This window comes from Thermobia domestica, chromosome 10, assembly GCF_964235325.1.
Source record: "Thermobia domestica chromosome 10, izTheDome1.hap1.1, whole genome shotgun sequence".
NCBI lineage: Eukaryota > Metazoa > Arthropoda > Insecta > Zygentoma > Lepismatidae > Thermobia > Thermobia domestica.
This window is the reverse complement of record NC_137463.1, coordinates 266,020,287-266,037,191: the sequence shown is the minus strand read 5'-3', so window position 1 is coordinate 266,037,191 and position 16,905 is coordinate 266,020,287. Positions and strand designations below refer to the sequence as shown.

The following is a 16,905-nucleotide window of genomic DNA, read 5'->3' as shown; positions in this document are numbered from 1 at the left end:
TTTCTGGTGTTAAAATTGTTCTTTTGTCGGTAAGTATGTCATTGTAAGAAGAGAGAGCCCTCTCCACATTAACATTCGAAACTGATATGTACACTCATGTCCAAAATGATTGTCACATATCTATAACTGTCTTCTTGTAAGAATATAATTTGATAATGATTTTGCAGGGTACTTTTAATACTGATACTATGTGTATAATCGGGAAATGTATATTTGTGGTAAATTTTGTAGGAAAATAATTATAAATATGAAAAATAGAGTGAGTAAACCAAAATGTTGCTAAATGGACAAGAACGTTTTATTTTCGTTTTATTGTTTTTATTTACTACTCTTTTGACATGAAATTTGCCACATACATGCCTTTGCCGATTATACACATACTAACATTATAAGAAATACCGGGCAAATTCGTTGTCAAATTATATTCCTACAACAACATATTTATAGACATGCGACAATAATTTTGGACATGAGTGTACATTAGTTGGAGACACTTTCCAGTGTTTTCTGAATGCTCATCTAATATACCTCGCAACACTCCTTCCACACTGTCCACTTCACCAGTAGAGGTAAATGTTTAGAAGAAAGGGTCCAGAAGTGCCTAAGAAATACTAAATTTACGGAAGAAATGGAAGATGCAAGTACTTAGACCTAACATAACCTAACCAAATCTAACCTAGACTAAACTAACTTAAGCTAAGCTGAACTAACCTAAACTAACCTCATATTAATAGAAATAAGCGAAATTCTGTCATTTTTTTCAAAAATTATGTTGGACCCCTACACTAATATAATCTAACATAAACTAACCTAACCTAAACTAAACTAACCTAATGTGAACAGAAATAATCGAAATTGTAACATTCTTTTTAGGAAAAAATAGCGGGACCCCTTCTGCTAAACATTGTCCCCAGAAGATATCGTTTGGAGTTCATTTTGTAACTGCATGTAAAATTTCAAAAGTTCATGGTGGTCTATTTTCTCAAAACAACTTATTCATTTTGTGATTTCCGCTTTCATTGTGTTTCACACATGAATCGCGTCGCTTTCAGTCTACTATAATTTACAAAATTTACACAGAAGTATTTTTTTACGTGCAGCAAAACCGTGGTAAGAATGATCTTTTAATTCTTGTGCTCTATCGAAACATGTCCTGATTTTCGGCATTGTACCAGTTGCCTTGCCATTGAGAAATACACGAGGCAATCTGGGACCACACTCTTTTCAGCCAAGAAAACAGACAAACTCACGCCAGACATCCGGCAGTCCCATATTTCATTGTCTTAGACAAATGACGAACTGGTAGCATTTACTAACGGTCAAATATGAAGGAGGAAAAAATAATGGTAATGAATAAATCGTAAAAGCGTCGAAAAATTGTCATTTTTGCGTAAATTTCTGGAATATCGAGACTTGTTGCAAATTTCGCTATACAGAATTTCGCGTTTAATCGCGAGCATTATATGACCTAACAAATAGTGACAACATATACATTTTAGATACGCACATTTTCACACAAAAATTAATTTCGCGTTTTCTCGTGTCATCAAAAAATCGTGTCTTTACTCATTATTCAAAAAAAAGAAGATATCGTTGGTAGAACAGTTTCCCGTCGTTGATGTGTTATGTTTCTGTTTCTGTTTTTACAGGTTTAAGTGTCGAGGTTCCTTCTATGGTGTTCGAGGGGAGGTGCAGTCCCTCCGTGTGTCAACGGAAGGAGAAACGGCTGAAACACTGGCTCGTTGGTCATCTGCGGGACGACTACAAACTCATCTCCATATTTATCTTGTAGCAATTCTAATCCTTATTTTAGTCCCAAATAAAATCTTCACAACTTAATGGAAAATATTTTATTTTAAAGTATAACCTTAACAATGATGGAAAAAATTAGCAATTAGAAAAGCTCTCTTATTTTCGTTGTCTTTTAAAACTCACTGGAGGTTTTACGGGTTCATTGCCATATTAATAAATTTATAGAAAGATGGCATTACCTTCTGGCTCCCGCCCATCTTCGGATAGTAATACAACTGGACTTAGAGAAAAAGAGTTGGGGTTTTAACACCAAACTCATTCTTTATATGTATAAAGGTTTTGTTTGTCCTGCTCTTACGTATGGATATATCGCCTGGTTATCATATCCACAAAAATTCTATGATAATCTAGAAGTCCTGAAGCGGTATGTCTTACGCGTTGTTTATTCATTGCCGCTGCGCACTTCGACTCCCGAGATCTACCGTCGCACAACAATACCAATACTCTTACGTCATCTGTACAACCTCCGCTCTCGCTACATTCAGCGCTGCACATCAGACGTTCATCCGATTCTTCATGAATTCTTAGACCAGACACCAGCTTTACCACGTTATGCTTATTCACTAATAGACCATCTTGCTATCCACGAACGACATCAGACCACTGTTGTCTATAACCCCCATCGTTGCATATATCGTCAGCATCCTTTCATCCATTGCATGTAACTTTATCAATGAACCCCTTTGTCCTTAATTCACAGGGTTCCAAATGTCTAAAGTCACTCTGAGTAGCCCCAGAGCAGAAGATTAACATCCTACGTCCCTGTGTTCAGTTACCTACACCTCACTTCATCATTTATATTACATATCATGCTAAAACAGGGATGCAAATAAGCAACAAAATTTTACTAGCCCAGTCCACATCCCACAATAGAAACCATTTCCTTACCTTCAGTATGATATTAAATACTCGTCCGCACGGATGAATCACTTGCGCCGGGCGAGTGGTTATTTGCATCCCTGTGCTAAAATCTTCTTATGTATGCGTAAATAAAAATGCAATAAATAAAATCCTGATAACCATCTCCAAATAGAGCTACAAGTAAATTGATGCTCATGGCCCCAGAGAAGGTGTTACCTATTACGACCTATCTTTGGATGGGCATGAAATTGCAGAATGAAAGAAAAGTCCTATTGTGACAAGCTTGCTGACAAAATTCATGTAGTCTAAACTTTTGCTACACGGATAGCTTAAACATTGTTACAAGCCCTTATCATGAATGAAGAATAAAAGAATCAACCATTTTTTTTTAAAACGATGAATACTAGAACCATACAGCAGTGCAATCCTTTCCACAAGATTCAATAAATCAAATTAACGTTGGATGTACTGATAACGTTTCATGACTGACTTGATGCCTTGGTGAATTTGCAACTATATCTTACAGAAGGGAAGTTGATTTCAAATTAAGTTTAAATTTACTTTTCGGAACCGAGGCTCCATGTGACGTAGACTTATAGCTTGGGTTCCAACCACGTGAACTCTCACCTGGATACGATTCGACCTTTTTTGCACTGAGTGACGCGACAGTAACATTTCAGCCGCAAGTAAGCTATTGTAAAAACATTGAAGTTTTAGGCAATCTTCGATATTAATATTACTATATAGGTTAAACCATGGACTGATCTGATTAATTGGAGTTTAACATCCCTGTTAAGCACTGAAACTACGTATATAATATGAGGTCTATTTTTTTTTAAAGTGGGATCAGAACCCTGCGGCGTCGCCTTATGCAGTTCACAAGAGCACGTGAACCACCGAATATTATGAATTGATCATTGTTCCTTAATATATTTAATAATATCCAGAATATTATATTATCGTGTCGTTTCTTTCTTTTATTTTCTTTCCTGTAACATTGCACCCACTTGCTTCCCCCTTACGTATATGCATTCCAGCATCACACCACGTTCACAACAGCGCTGGATCTGGTGTGTTCTACAGAAGGGACAGCGGGGAGCAGCGGAGGTGAGAGTCTTCCGAAGTTCAAGATGGATTTGAACGTGCAGTGTTGGCTGTTGGCTAATTTCCGTGAATTAATGTGACTCTTTAAACAGAATCAAAGAATATAGTAGTAATAAAATAAGGAACATGGTAGTACAGAACTCATTCTCTCTGTCAATTTCCTATAATAAAAGTAAGCTAATGGAATAAACAAAATTACGGCTTTCGAAGATCGTACGGAAGGGGATGGGAAATTTAGAACTTTTTCCCAGTGTGTCTTAAGTTAACTCAGAATAAAATTAATTTCAACTTATTTTGAAGTCCTTTTATTTATCTAACAACTGTGAACTCCCCAAAAAATTATGTCACGAAACGCCACTGTAACGGAATGTGGAACCATTTACAACAGTCACTTCCAGTTATGTAGGACTACTTCAAAGTCGCAAATAAAGTGAAGATAATGCATCACTATAGATCATATTGATGAAAATTTTAATCAATGCGTTTCATCGTCCAATCGATAGTGAGATGAAAAATCTACTCCACAAAGCCCTACTCACTGATCTAGTGGCTAGCATACACCTTTGGTGCTCAGGATCCCAGCTTTGATTACCGGTGGGACAGTCTTCAAATTTGAACACATTACGTTGGTTCACATTCCAGCTGTAACTCATACCCTCGGCCCTGAACTGGATGGTAATTTCCAATCTAGTACACAAAATAAAAGCTTTCGCAATATCTTATTACTGTTTTATAAAAGTTCTCTTACATTAATGCTTGCTGACTAAAGTAATAATGTATTATTCGGGAATTAGATTGCAAACTAATATCAACAAAAATGTTTAGAAAACTTCAACAAGTTGCTGTATTCTAACATATTAAGAAATCTGGCGTTGTGGTAATATATTGTAAAACTCTGTCACATATAGGTTGTAGGAAAGCGTTAATAAAAAGAGTGCCCGGGATCGACTCCCACTACCGGCTTTTATTATTAGATTCGACTATAAACAGTATTTTACAAAAATATTACAAAGATAATTTCTTTATACTTGTAAGGTAAGATATAAGTAGTCTTTGACCGAGAGGTCGCAGACAGGATCTCCACAAAGCCCCAAAGCAGGCTAGGCCAGGAGAAAGGAAAATCCAGAAGTCCCGAAGCAGACTAGAGGCTTGGGGTTAGGCTACTCCTAATGTTCCGTTGCAGACAGTAGGAGGGGCACCAGAGAACTGGTACAGGTCCGCTGTCGGCCATCAAATTTATAGGATTCCCAGACGGCCGTGGCGCTGCTGCTCCGTTGTCGTCGTCTGCTTCGTGGAACTAGAGTCTTGGGGTTAGGTTACTCCTAACGTTCCGTTGCAGACAGTAGGAGGGGCACCAGAGAACTGGTACAGGTCCGCTGTCGGCCATCAAATTTATAGGGTTCCCAGACGGCCGTGGCGCTGCTGCTCCGTTGTCGTCGTCTGCTTCGTGGAACTAGAGGCTTGACGTTAGGTTACTCCTAACGTTCCGTTGCAGACAGTAGGAGGGGCACCAGAGAACTGGTACAGGTCCGCTGTCGGCCATCAAATTTATAGGGTTCCCAGACGGCCGTGGCGCTGCTGCTCAGTTGTCGTTGTCTGCTTCGTGGGAGGAGCCTATAGTCCGTCGTCTGCAGGTCGTAGTGGATCCACGTGGTGTGTAGTATCCTTTCGATAAACCATGTGGTGATGTTTATAAATATAATCGTGAAGAGTTGCTGGTACACAATACCACGTGGGATATTACTATATAATCATTCTTTACCAGTTCATTATCCTCCTCCTATGAGCATCTCTATTTCTGAACTATCTTTTACTCCACCTTTGAGTAAACATTCAGTTAGTACTCAATCTTGCAATCCATCTTTGAACTCTCTTAACTCTCAAACAAAACCATTAACTCCCAAACCCTTAACTCCTTTGAGTATCCCTTAACTCCTAAACAAAAACCCTTGACTCATTTGAGTACCCCTTAACTCACAAACTAAACTCGTACGAGTCTTTGGCGTAGGGAGACACGGGGTGGATTCCTGGTGGCACGGATCACAAGTTAAGCTGTAGGTACCCGTGTAATTTAGCCTTGCTGCTGAAACGGACGCTAAAATCGAATCATACTATATCAAAGAAAACCCTTTTCCGACTCATTTCTATCTGCGTAAATGTTTGCACAGGCTCCTTTCGAGCACCATCTAGAATTCCGAATGTTATAGATCTAGGTATATAAATCACTCTCTGCTCAACACTTGTGTTATATTGCACAATACCTAGAGCAGCGTTTCCCAACCTTTTTCAACTTGCGGCACACTACGGGTGTAACTTGAATTCTCGCGGCACACTCATAGATATTATTATTATTATTATTATTATTATTATTATTATTATTATTATTATTATTATTATTATTATTATTATTATTATTATTATTATTATTATTATTATTTGCAAATATAAAATACCATGGTATTTCTTTCTGTGATTACTGATCTCCTCACAGAGATGAAAGCTCGATTACTGGTTTGCCCTATGTTAATTCATTATGCTTATTTTTTATTCTAAAAACAATTGCAATGAAATAAAAAACTCAGATCTTTAAAAATACGTTTTCTTTTTCGAAAACTGTATCCAACCTTTCACTAAGAACGAAGATCACTAAATGACGAACGAACGAACAAATGTCTTGTTCTTTTAACTTTGCTGTTTTAACCAAAACCGGTGAATATTATTGCAATTACACAGCTTACGATGCGTGGAAGTCAAAACACAGCGATTGAACAAAATGTTGTTCTGTCATTTACGTGCGAATGTTCATTTGACGCGTACCGTACAAGTGCTTCCATTTCTCGGTGTTAGTATGACTCTCAATTGAAGCGTAACATAGCAGCTAACCGTGGAAATGTACGAGCCGAAATACTGTCTCCTACACAGTAATAGATGTATAATAATATATTACAATTACAGTATTTTTTTCCTATGTCTTGCAATTTGGTTGCTATAGAATTAATAATTTTGTTTCGATTTCCTCGCGGCACACCAGCGGCCCATTCGCGGCACACCAGTGTGCCGCGGCACATCGGTTGGGAAACACTGACCTAGAGTATTATCGGATTTTAGTTAGAATTTTTATTGCATAAATCAGGTCTACTGTACATTATAACTGTAAATGTATTGCTGCTATGGAATGTTTCTGGTTTTGGGTATACATTCTAGATAAGATTTATTTTCAGTTTATTTATTTCAGGCAACATGTTTTGAAAGCCTATACTTAAACTTACTCCAGAACGTGTTTGGTAGCAACCTAACGGCTTTTAAGCTCATTGCCCAATGATTGTGTAGCCTAGTATTTGAAACTATTCTTTTTGGCCTTGAAAGTACTAAAACTTCAACTGAAGTCGCTGGCATTACAATGGAGGGGTCCCTTAAACAGGGATGAGCAGGTCGTCAATATATGTGGTCACTGGAAGTCCACATCTTGGATTCAAGCCGGGAGCGTTTCTTGCTTTATGTTATTGTTGAAGTTCTCTTCTATTGAGTTTATACGGAGCAAATTACTTTATTGATGACATATTTTTAAACCCTTTGACGTAAAAGCAACAAATATGCTTATCTCGTTTGATACGTCTTTGTATATAAGTACTTGTTAATGAGACAGACGTGTGATAAGATAACTACTAAGTAATCTTGACGTCTACTACCTACTACACAGACGACATTTCTGGAAAGCATACTTCTCCTTTGTGGCTATTTCTCGTACAGGGCCGGATTTCCCAATAGGCCCGGTAGGCCCGGGCCTATAGGCCCAAGCTCCCAGGGGGCGCACGACAGAGAGAAAAAAATTTAAAATATCTAGAAATAAAAATAAATAGCCATAACTTAACATATTTTTTGAATTGATTAAAAAAAACAGGCTAATAAAGCATTCTGATTTTGAAGTTCATTGGAACAAATAATTATTGGTAAAGTTCACCAATCTTTTGTTAATACAATTACGGTATTTTGTTAAGCCCAGAACCAAGTAAATTCCTTAAAAAAACTTGCAATGATAAAATTGCATCGTGGAGTGGTGTAACTAACAACTAACATATTGGTGTAATTGCAACTAACATATAGGCCTGATATAATTTTTTAATAAAGGTTTTTAGGAAAGTAACTTTAACCAGACTAGGGGGCGGAAAAAAATATTGGGCCTAGGGGCGCCAAAATGCTAAATCCGGCCCTGTTCTCGTACTTTCTGTATGTGTAGTCCCAGGTTCGATTTCTGCTGGAGATTCTTGGCCCTGATAGAAATCCAAGTAATTTCAGATTCCAGCTCAAACTGAGGGCTTCCATCTCATATAGTAGGTCTGTGCTGAAAAAAAAAAGAATATCAAAACAGCAATCAACCAACCATCTCAATGCATAGAGGTTACTTGCACTAGTATCCACTCCTCAATCTCAGTCTAATGCAGGGTTACTCAACCTGGGGGTCGTGGCCCTTAGGGGTCGCGAAGATAAGCGAAAGAGATAAATATAATTAGAATCTAATACCGGAAACTATTTTAAATATTATTTTGAATTTTGTTCTGATAGGCATATTTTTATTTTTATACACACTGTTAAGAACAACAAAAATAGTTCTACTAAACATTTTCAACAGTTGTAAAGTTGTTTAAAAATCAATTTAAATAAAAGAGGCACGATATGAAATTAATGAGAACTGCATATTGAAATAGCATAGAAATACAAATGCAACAAAACTTGCATATTGAAATACAATTAAAATTGAAAGCTAATGAGATACCTGAGCATGGTCTGATTTCACTAGTGCTCAATGTCCAATTCTATCTTCGTGACGCACATTATCAAGTCATTTAAAATACTCAATAATTTTTTTAACAACTGTCCAAGTTTATAAAGCAAAATTAGAAACTATTTTTATTATATCGTATGACCCAAAATTAAGCGAGTTATCAGGTATGTAGCTAGGATTTCGTAATAGGGGGGTCCGAGACATGAAATACTGTGGTTATCACATCAGAGTTCGATTATTCTAAACTATTTTATTGGTAACATACATTGGTTCGTTTAGTCTGGATTTCGTACTGGGGGGGGGGGCAGTGTGACATGAAATATTGTGGTTATCACACCAGGGGCTTGATCAATCTAAATTATTTTACTTGCAACACATATTGGTTTGTTAGAACAATAAAATGAGGACATGTTAGTAAGTATTTTAGTAACAAACTATGAAGAAATCTCGAATAAAAGAATATTAAAAAGATTTAAAAAGATTTTACAATATCTACATTCCTCTTTCTGTTCATTCAAATATAACAATTTTCCTTTCATTATGACCTCAACTACTATTTTTTTTTTAAAAAAGTACGTATCCAATAATGTAAAACATTTTATATCTGCGTTCCTTTCTCTGTTGAATCAAATGTTAACAGAACTTGGTTTCCACATAACTTTTTGTTTCTATTTTTCCGTCGACTATTGTCTGTTCCAAAGGACAAGTTAAAGGAGCAGTTGAAAACCGTTTCTGATAACATTTTTAATACCATACAAAAAAGCGATGATGAAAAATTATTTTTATTTTTCGCTTTTATTTTTAACGCTGATTTATCCTATTTCTCGTTTGTTTTTGTTTCATCCTTCCTTTTTTGTAATTTCTAGTCTTGAAGGGGGGGGGGGGTCCGGACCCCCGGACCCACCCCTTGGCTACGTGCCTGGAGTTATGAAAGTTTAAATTTTTCAAACGGCCTCCATTTTGAAACAGGATGGCGACTCGGATTCGATATTTGTAATATGAATGAACTGACCAAATTTGGTTTTAGTCCATTCGCTTTTAGGGAACTTACTGCATCCACTATATACAAGAAATGGATTCTACTATAATAGAAATAGATGGATATCGTGATATCTCCCTAATAGGAATTAAAACTCCCACACAAGCTTATTACAAACCAGAAATTATAAGGGGGTCATTAACAAGAGGATATGATAAAATGGGGGTCGTGATATAAATTAGGTTGAGAACCACTGGTCTAATGAAATGAATTTTGCTCTATTGTGAAGATATGTGTATTTAGACACATGACAAAATATTTTATTTTGAACTATGGGACATTTTATTTAAAAAAAATACAGTGAAAAGGATAATTATTCATTTAATGTTAAATCTCTTTTCGATTTTTTTCTAAGTTCATTTGCCTTTCCTACTAGGAAGTCCTATTGCTATCTGATATTTCCTTCTTACACTTGTAATTTCTCAATTAATAAAAACAACAGATTGCTTCCTCGTCCGCATTCCTACCATCGCCTTACCTTGGTTAATCTACGAGCACGCACTTTTTCATCAAGACGGAAAACATAGTTAATGACCGAGGATATGAACCCCGAAGGGACGCTAAACAAAACGATCGAGAGACTTTTGGAAGAGGCAGTCGATATGGAATTAGAAACGAGTTAAGATGTAGACCGCGAGTTTCACTTGGAAGTTTACGACAAATTTAGCCTTGCTCTATCCTAAAGAGCACATTTGTATCAGCTAACGTTACATAGCTGTTATCGACGATGAATTGTTTACAAAAGAGTAGTTTCGACTCTGACTGAACTTGCGATCTTCGTAAAGTTGGTTTCCTTGTCCGGGTTTCGCTAACTCTTAACCTTCGACTACTTGGACGACCAGCCAGCCAGAAAGAGAGATGAACGGACGTCACCCCACTGGAAGAATCGTCAAGAAGGCAACATCCAAATCTACAAATAAGTGCAAGTAGGTTAACCTGTCCAGAAAGTTGCTCCTTTCTCACCCCTTTCAACCCCATCGACATCACAATCTGTTTCCTTTTACATACGTTTGATTTTATGTAAATGCAACCCAGGTCTGATCCCATGCCTTACGTTCTGTCAAGTTCAATGTATGTAAAAACCTGGGCGCAACTTGTCGGTTCTGACATCCCCAATTACGTTATTTATAAGCGCAATATCTGAGCTCTCAGTCCGACAAGGGGCGACTGCACATGGCGGAGATGTGGTTTTAACTTGTGTGGATGCACACATATCTGTTACCCTCGATTTTTTCCATTTAGCTGAACACAATTAAGATTTATTTTGCTTTAGTTTGTTCGCCGCCCACCGTTAGAATTTGATGAAATTCTATTTGTTTTACCACCCTCCTTACCACTCTGTATTCTATGTTAAACTAAAGAGGTTACTTTTTATGAAGTAAGTGCGGTAATAAAGCTTTTAACGAGCTTAAATATTACTACGTGACAGCGACAATTCGAACAATTTTGCCACTGGAGATGAACGAGATGAATAAAGTTCGGATGTTAGGCAAAATACATATTATTTAGTACGTTTAAACATTTTCTTTAACATTTAAAGAAAAGTTTGACTATCACTAACTTGCGATTACACAAATATTAATGGTGAAATCTAAGTATACTATCTGCCTACTAGAGTACGTTTGTTTTATCTTGGCACACTTCCCGCCAATGCATTTCGTTGGCTTTTAAAGTATTTTCTGCTAGCATTCACGTGACCGTTTTAAGCCAATAGACGTCTTGTTGGTTTTGTTCTGTAGGTGACGTTAGCTGTCAGTTAGCCAATTAAATGAGGTCATTGCTATTTGGCGTGTATCTGAAGTGCTTAGTTGCCACACGCGAACAAGTGTATTGTAATTAGTGTGGAAGTTTGATCTTTCCTAGCGTATTGTAACTCGCAACATAACCGTGGCATGGCAACAACGCGTTGCAGATAAATCCACCTTTGAGGCGGCAAGCGTGCCAAGAAAAAACAAATGTACCCTATTAGTAGTCCATGTGGGTTGTCGGTGAAACTTGGCAAATATTAAACTCTCCTGAAAGTTTTTTTAAAAATGAAATGAAATCTTTCAGTTTAACGACCTACAATTATGCCAGTTAGACAAAAGAAGACAATGATAAAGCAAGCGAATGATGATGGAATGAGGAAGTAGGAGGAAACGGGAGCGGGCATTATTAACCCTGGAATACACAGACAAAAAAGCTTACGTGAATACACAGGTGGGGTGCCAGCGCACCCCATATAATTAAACGCTACTAAAATTATTATACACGAACTTAAATATATTTATCTCACTTTATCAGTTACAAGAATACACAATAAGAGTTTGTATGTATTTTTGAACAGACATAGCTATTCCTTACTGCACGAAATGCAGACTTCCTTTCTGTGCTCAGCACAGACAGCCTCTTTGCATCTGAAACAAAAAGATGTAGTTTTTCTGTCCTTATTCTTAGGGCACATTTGACATTGTGCTTGCTTTGGAAGACTAGATGTTGAATGAATTACAGGTAACAGTTCTTTTTGAATTCCAAGAATACTTCTGATACCAATAGAAAAATTAGTCGGAAGATTCTTCTTGAGGCGCTCCAGCATGTAGGGTCTGGATAACTGCAGCCCCAGTTTTTTTTTTTTTCAGAAACTCCGAACGGATGGTTGAGAATTCCATTTACGACTGTTTCTTCCTAATATAGAGGCTCCCCTTATAGTTGGATCATTTTCGATGTTATCCTCAGTGTCAGTCGTGTGACTTCCACTAATTTCATCATCGACTTCCGATTATACTTCAATATTGTCATCGGACTCACTGAAATTACCTTCAGAATCATAATCTTCTTCTAATGTGTTCAGTATAAAGTCTGTAAACTTGCTTAAACCTGCACATACTTTCGCCATCATGCAATTAAACAAATATGCATGCAAAGTATTTAAAACGAATTTCGTCAAAATTTGAATTTCACATACGTAAATACACAGGTGGGGTGCTGGAGAACCCCACCCCTTGAATATATTCTCTTCTAAAACGAGACAATTTGCTTCACACCCACCACCGTGAATGTAATGTTCCAAAATGAGAATACACGGAACAAACCAATGTGTCTGAGAACAGAGCCACAATGGCGATGAGTATAACGTCTGGAGTGCTCCAGCACCCCCCCCCCTCCTGTGTATTCCAGGATTAAGATATGTCTCGTCCTCCAGAAAAATGTATAAAGGTACACTGTTTAAGAAAAAGAACTATATATTGCTTAATTACATTTAATTATTGTTCAAACATGTGTTAAAAAACCTTCAACTAAGCATATGTTTACAATAGATGTTCAAAATTTTGGCCGTTGCTTTGGACGTTCGCCAGAGAATTACAGAGGCATGTGCATCGGTCTCCATTCATACATTGACTGTTGTATATCCCTCGTCGTTCTATGTGCCTCAAACTTGCCAACAATGCGTTTGATTGTTTGGCGGGTTGGTGGTTCAGTTGGGACGCTGCACTTCGATGTCATTCCCAAATCTGATAAGACATTTCAAAACGTACTCACGCTGCTCTAACGTCAAGCGTGCACCTGGCATTTTCTTATCTCATTAACCGTGCTGACAGTACCGACATCTGTTGAGCGAAAAACACTACTACAATATAATTTTAACTGAAAACAATTGACAATGCTGACATCTGTTGGTGAAAAACCATACTACAACATACTTAAATTTCACAAGAATTGTCAATGCCAGTATCCTGATACAGAATGACAAATAGTGTATACGTTTTTCTGACGGACTCTATATTGAATCGACTAAGGACAGAAGACAAAGAACATCTGTAAATGCGGTGTTCCATAGAGTTAATAGTTATCTTAATTTCTTTCTTTGGGTTGTTATGTGGAAAGTGTTAAAAACTTCGCACTATTGTGATAAAGTGCTGTACATAATTTATTTTCTCGTAATATACGTGGCAGAAATTTTGTTTCATTTTGTAAAATATTCTAATCAACTTCACTGCAAATAACTTTGAGGTATATTTTTCCATCATCTGAACATTATGTATGACTTATTTTTAGTTTCTGTATATCACAATATTTTTCTTCATTATTTTGACTTACATTTTAGTGCCTAATTTTTTAAAAATTATAATGCTTATTTGCCTATCTATTTTTGATATTTTTAGTGCCGGTCAATTTAAAAGTGACGCTGTTCTATAGCTATTACTGTAACCGCTCACTGAATTTCTTTTCATTGAATCAGGGGCGGATCCAGAGAGGGCGATCGGGGCGACCGCCCCCTCCAGAGGAGTAAAGTTTCTTATTTTATACATAAATAAAAACCCATCCCAGAGTTTGGAGCTCTTAAAAGTAGCTCTAAGTAGCAGTATTACAATACACCGCCCCCCCCCCAGAAGTCTGTCCTGGATCCGCTCCTGCTTTGAATCAATGTTGTATGGAAACACAATGGAACCCCAAATTCCATAGGACTCGGTATCATATACATTAAGAACTACGTTTTGTGGAATCTTGAAAGTAAGAATCTAAAATTCAAGGATGTTATAAATAGAGGATCTGCTCATATGTATCATCATCCTAATAAATCGATAAAGATAATGAAGATAATAAATAAAAAAAACAACCGAGCATCGGCACGTCTGATTGGCTTCTCTCGTTTCTGTCATCGTCTGATTGCCTACTTTCGTTTCCGCCATGATTGTTGGCTCAAAACGTTGCAATCCTATTGGGCGGAGTTTTCAGAGTAGGGGAGGCGAAACTGTGACGTATGGCTTCAAGATTTTGTTGTAAGGGCAGATCCTCTATTTTATAAGACCCTTGCTAAAATTCGTGTTTTCATTGCTTCTTAGAACAAAGAGCTTGCCTGTCTCTGTACAGTAGAATAGATCCTCTCCTTCTATCAAATATAAATGAGTTAAAAATGAAAGCAGTAGCCATTAGGCAAAGTCAACTACATTACTAAGTTTGCCAAAAGGGATACAGAGTAAATTATATTAAATATGAGACTTTTAGGCCTGCCCGCTGGACTAGTGGCTAACTCGTCTGAATTTAGTCACATGGCTTTGCGTTCGATTCCCAGTGAGAATGCACACAAATTTAATTTCATAGTCATTCTCTGTCTTAAATCAACCGTTTCCTTTAGCCTAAAGTGCATATCTGTGGGACGTTATACTGAAAAATATCATTTCATTTCTTTTGAATATAAGTCTCAAATTTCATTTTAAAATTTGAATATAATGACACAGGCTTAAGTCCAAAATACCTGTATTAAAGTCGAAACAGATTCAACTTGAAACGTACTAAATTATTGTTATTTTGTACTTATAACCCTTAAGAGATCCGGGGTTTTTGGGCTATATTTTAGACTTTCAGTCAAGCAGCTACTGCATCGTCACTATTTATCCTAGGATCATGGTTCATACCTCATTCTCTTCAGAATGGAGCTGGCTTTCAAATGATACCACTTGCATGCTCATACCATTTACCAGGAGCGGGGGAAATGATGTCAAAGGGAAAATTTTGAAGGGAAAATCTTTTTCCCACATTCTGGAACCCCCTGGAGCGACCCTGTGTGAACGTAGCCATCTAAAAAAATCTGATAAATAGTACTTGGTATACTGAATGTGTGTGCCAAATTTCAAGTTTCTATCTTGAATACCAAGGGCGGGAGAATTTTTATCAAGAATTCCCACCATGCCAAAAATTACCGTAAAACACCATGATCTCAGGCAAAAAAATTTCCTGAGACATCCCTAATTACCCTAGGGTCATGTTTCGCCCATCGTTCTCTTCAGAATAGTACTGCCTTTCAGGCGGTATGACTTACGTGTCTCCATCATGTAACTAAGGCGGGAAAATCCCGAAAAAAAGGGAATTTTTGGGTCTAAATATCCTTTTTTCAACATTTAGCCCCCCTGGACCCTCCAGTTTTAACGCAGAAATTTGGAAAAAAATATCTGGTAAATACTACTCGGTGGGCTGAATGTTTATGCGCAATTCCAATTTTCCAGGTGCAAAAGTAAGCCCGCCAAAAAAAAAATATACCGACAATGTCCCATATTCCCGTATACAGAGGGAAATTTTTAAACATTCCCTGAGACATCCCTAACTAGGGCCTACCCTAGGGTCATGTTTCGCCCATCATTATCTTCAGAATAGAACTGCCTTTCAGGCGGTACCATTCACTTGTCCCCATTATGTATCTAAGGCGGGAAAATCCTGTGAAAGGTATTTTTTGGTAAAAATTTCCCTTTTTCAACGTTTAGCACCTCTGTACCTCCCTGTTATAACGCAGAAATCTGAAAAAAATCTGGTAAATACTACTCGGTGGACTGAATGTTTGTGCACAATTTCAATCTTCTAGGTGCAAAAATAAGCCAGCACAAAAATAGTACCGAAAATGTCATAAATTCTCCTATACAGAAGTATATTTTGATAAAAATTTCCTGACACTTCCCTAATTACCCTAGGGCCATGTGTCGCACATCATTCTCTTCAGAATAGAACTGCCTTTCAGGCGGTACCATTGACTTGTCTCCATCGTGTATCTAAGGCGGGGAAATGAGAAAAAACGGGATTTTTGGGTAAAAATATCCCTTTTTTCAACTTTTGACCCTCTGGATCCCCCCTGTTTTAACGCAGAAATCTGAAGAAAAAATCTGGTAAATACTACTCGGTGGACTGCATGTTTGTGCAAAATTTCAATCTTCTACGTGCAAAAATAAGCCCGCCAAAAATACTTTACATACCCCCCCCAAAAGCATTACACGAAAATATAAATTTTAGACTTATGACGTCATCACCTCCTATGTCTCGACACAGGAAGGTGTGAAACCATCCGTAATGTCTTCTACAATGCCTCTGGACTTAAAAAAAAAGACGAAAAAGCTGAAATAGGAGAGTTATAACGCAATGTACCATGAAACACCCCGTATGGTACAAATTGTACCATAAGATCCCCAAAGGAATAATGGAGGACATTGGTTCAGTGGTAGAGCGGTTAGCTCTGCTTTGTGGGGTCCCTTTTTCTAGATCCCTCGGCTAAATAAGTTTATGGTGGACAACATCATGTCCTTGGGTTTTCCCGGGGATTTCTTCCCACATTCTCATTCCTCCAATTTTTGTATCGTCATTCACTTGCCTTACTCATCCGTTTCCTTTAGCCGAAAGGCCATAAACGTGAGACGTTGAACTTAATAATGATGATGATATTCCGCATATAACCGTTAACTTATAAGTATAGATTGTTTATAATTCAAAATGTCTTGACACTGAGTCAGAAGATCTTGTATTTATTCGATCGTAATTTCTTGTCGGTCCGAAAATGAAATGA

At 37.4% G+C, this 16,905-nt stretch overlaps 1 protein-coding gene across 1 annotated transcript in view; it reads left to right on the top strand.

Annotated features, from left to right (window-relative positions):
• The window catches only part of LOC145661928 (uncharacterized), a 36,659-nt gene extending 34,820 nt beyond the window's left edge, over window positions 1–1,839 (top strand). Inside the window, exon 7 of the mRNA XM_081727277.1 lies at window positions 1,650–1,839. Coding sequence (XP_081583403.1) covers window positions 1,650–1,839 — 190 coding nt within the window. The remainder of the gene's footprint in view (window positions 1–1,649) is intronic.
• The last annotated feature ends 15,066 nt before the right edge of the window (window positions 1,840–16,905 follow it).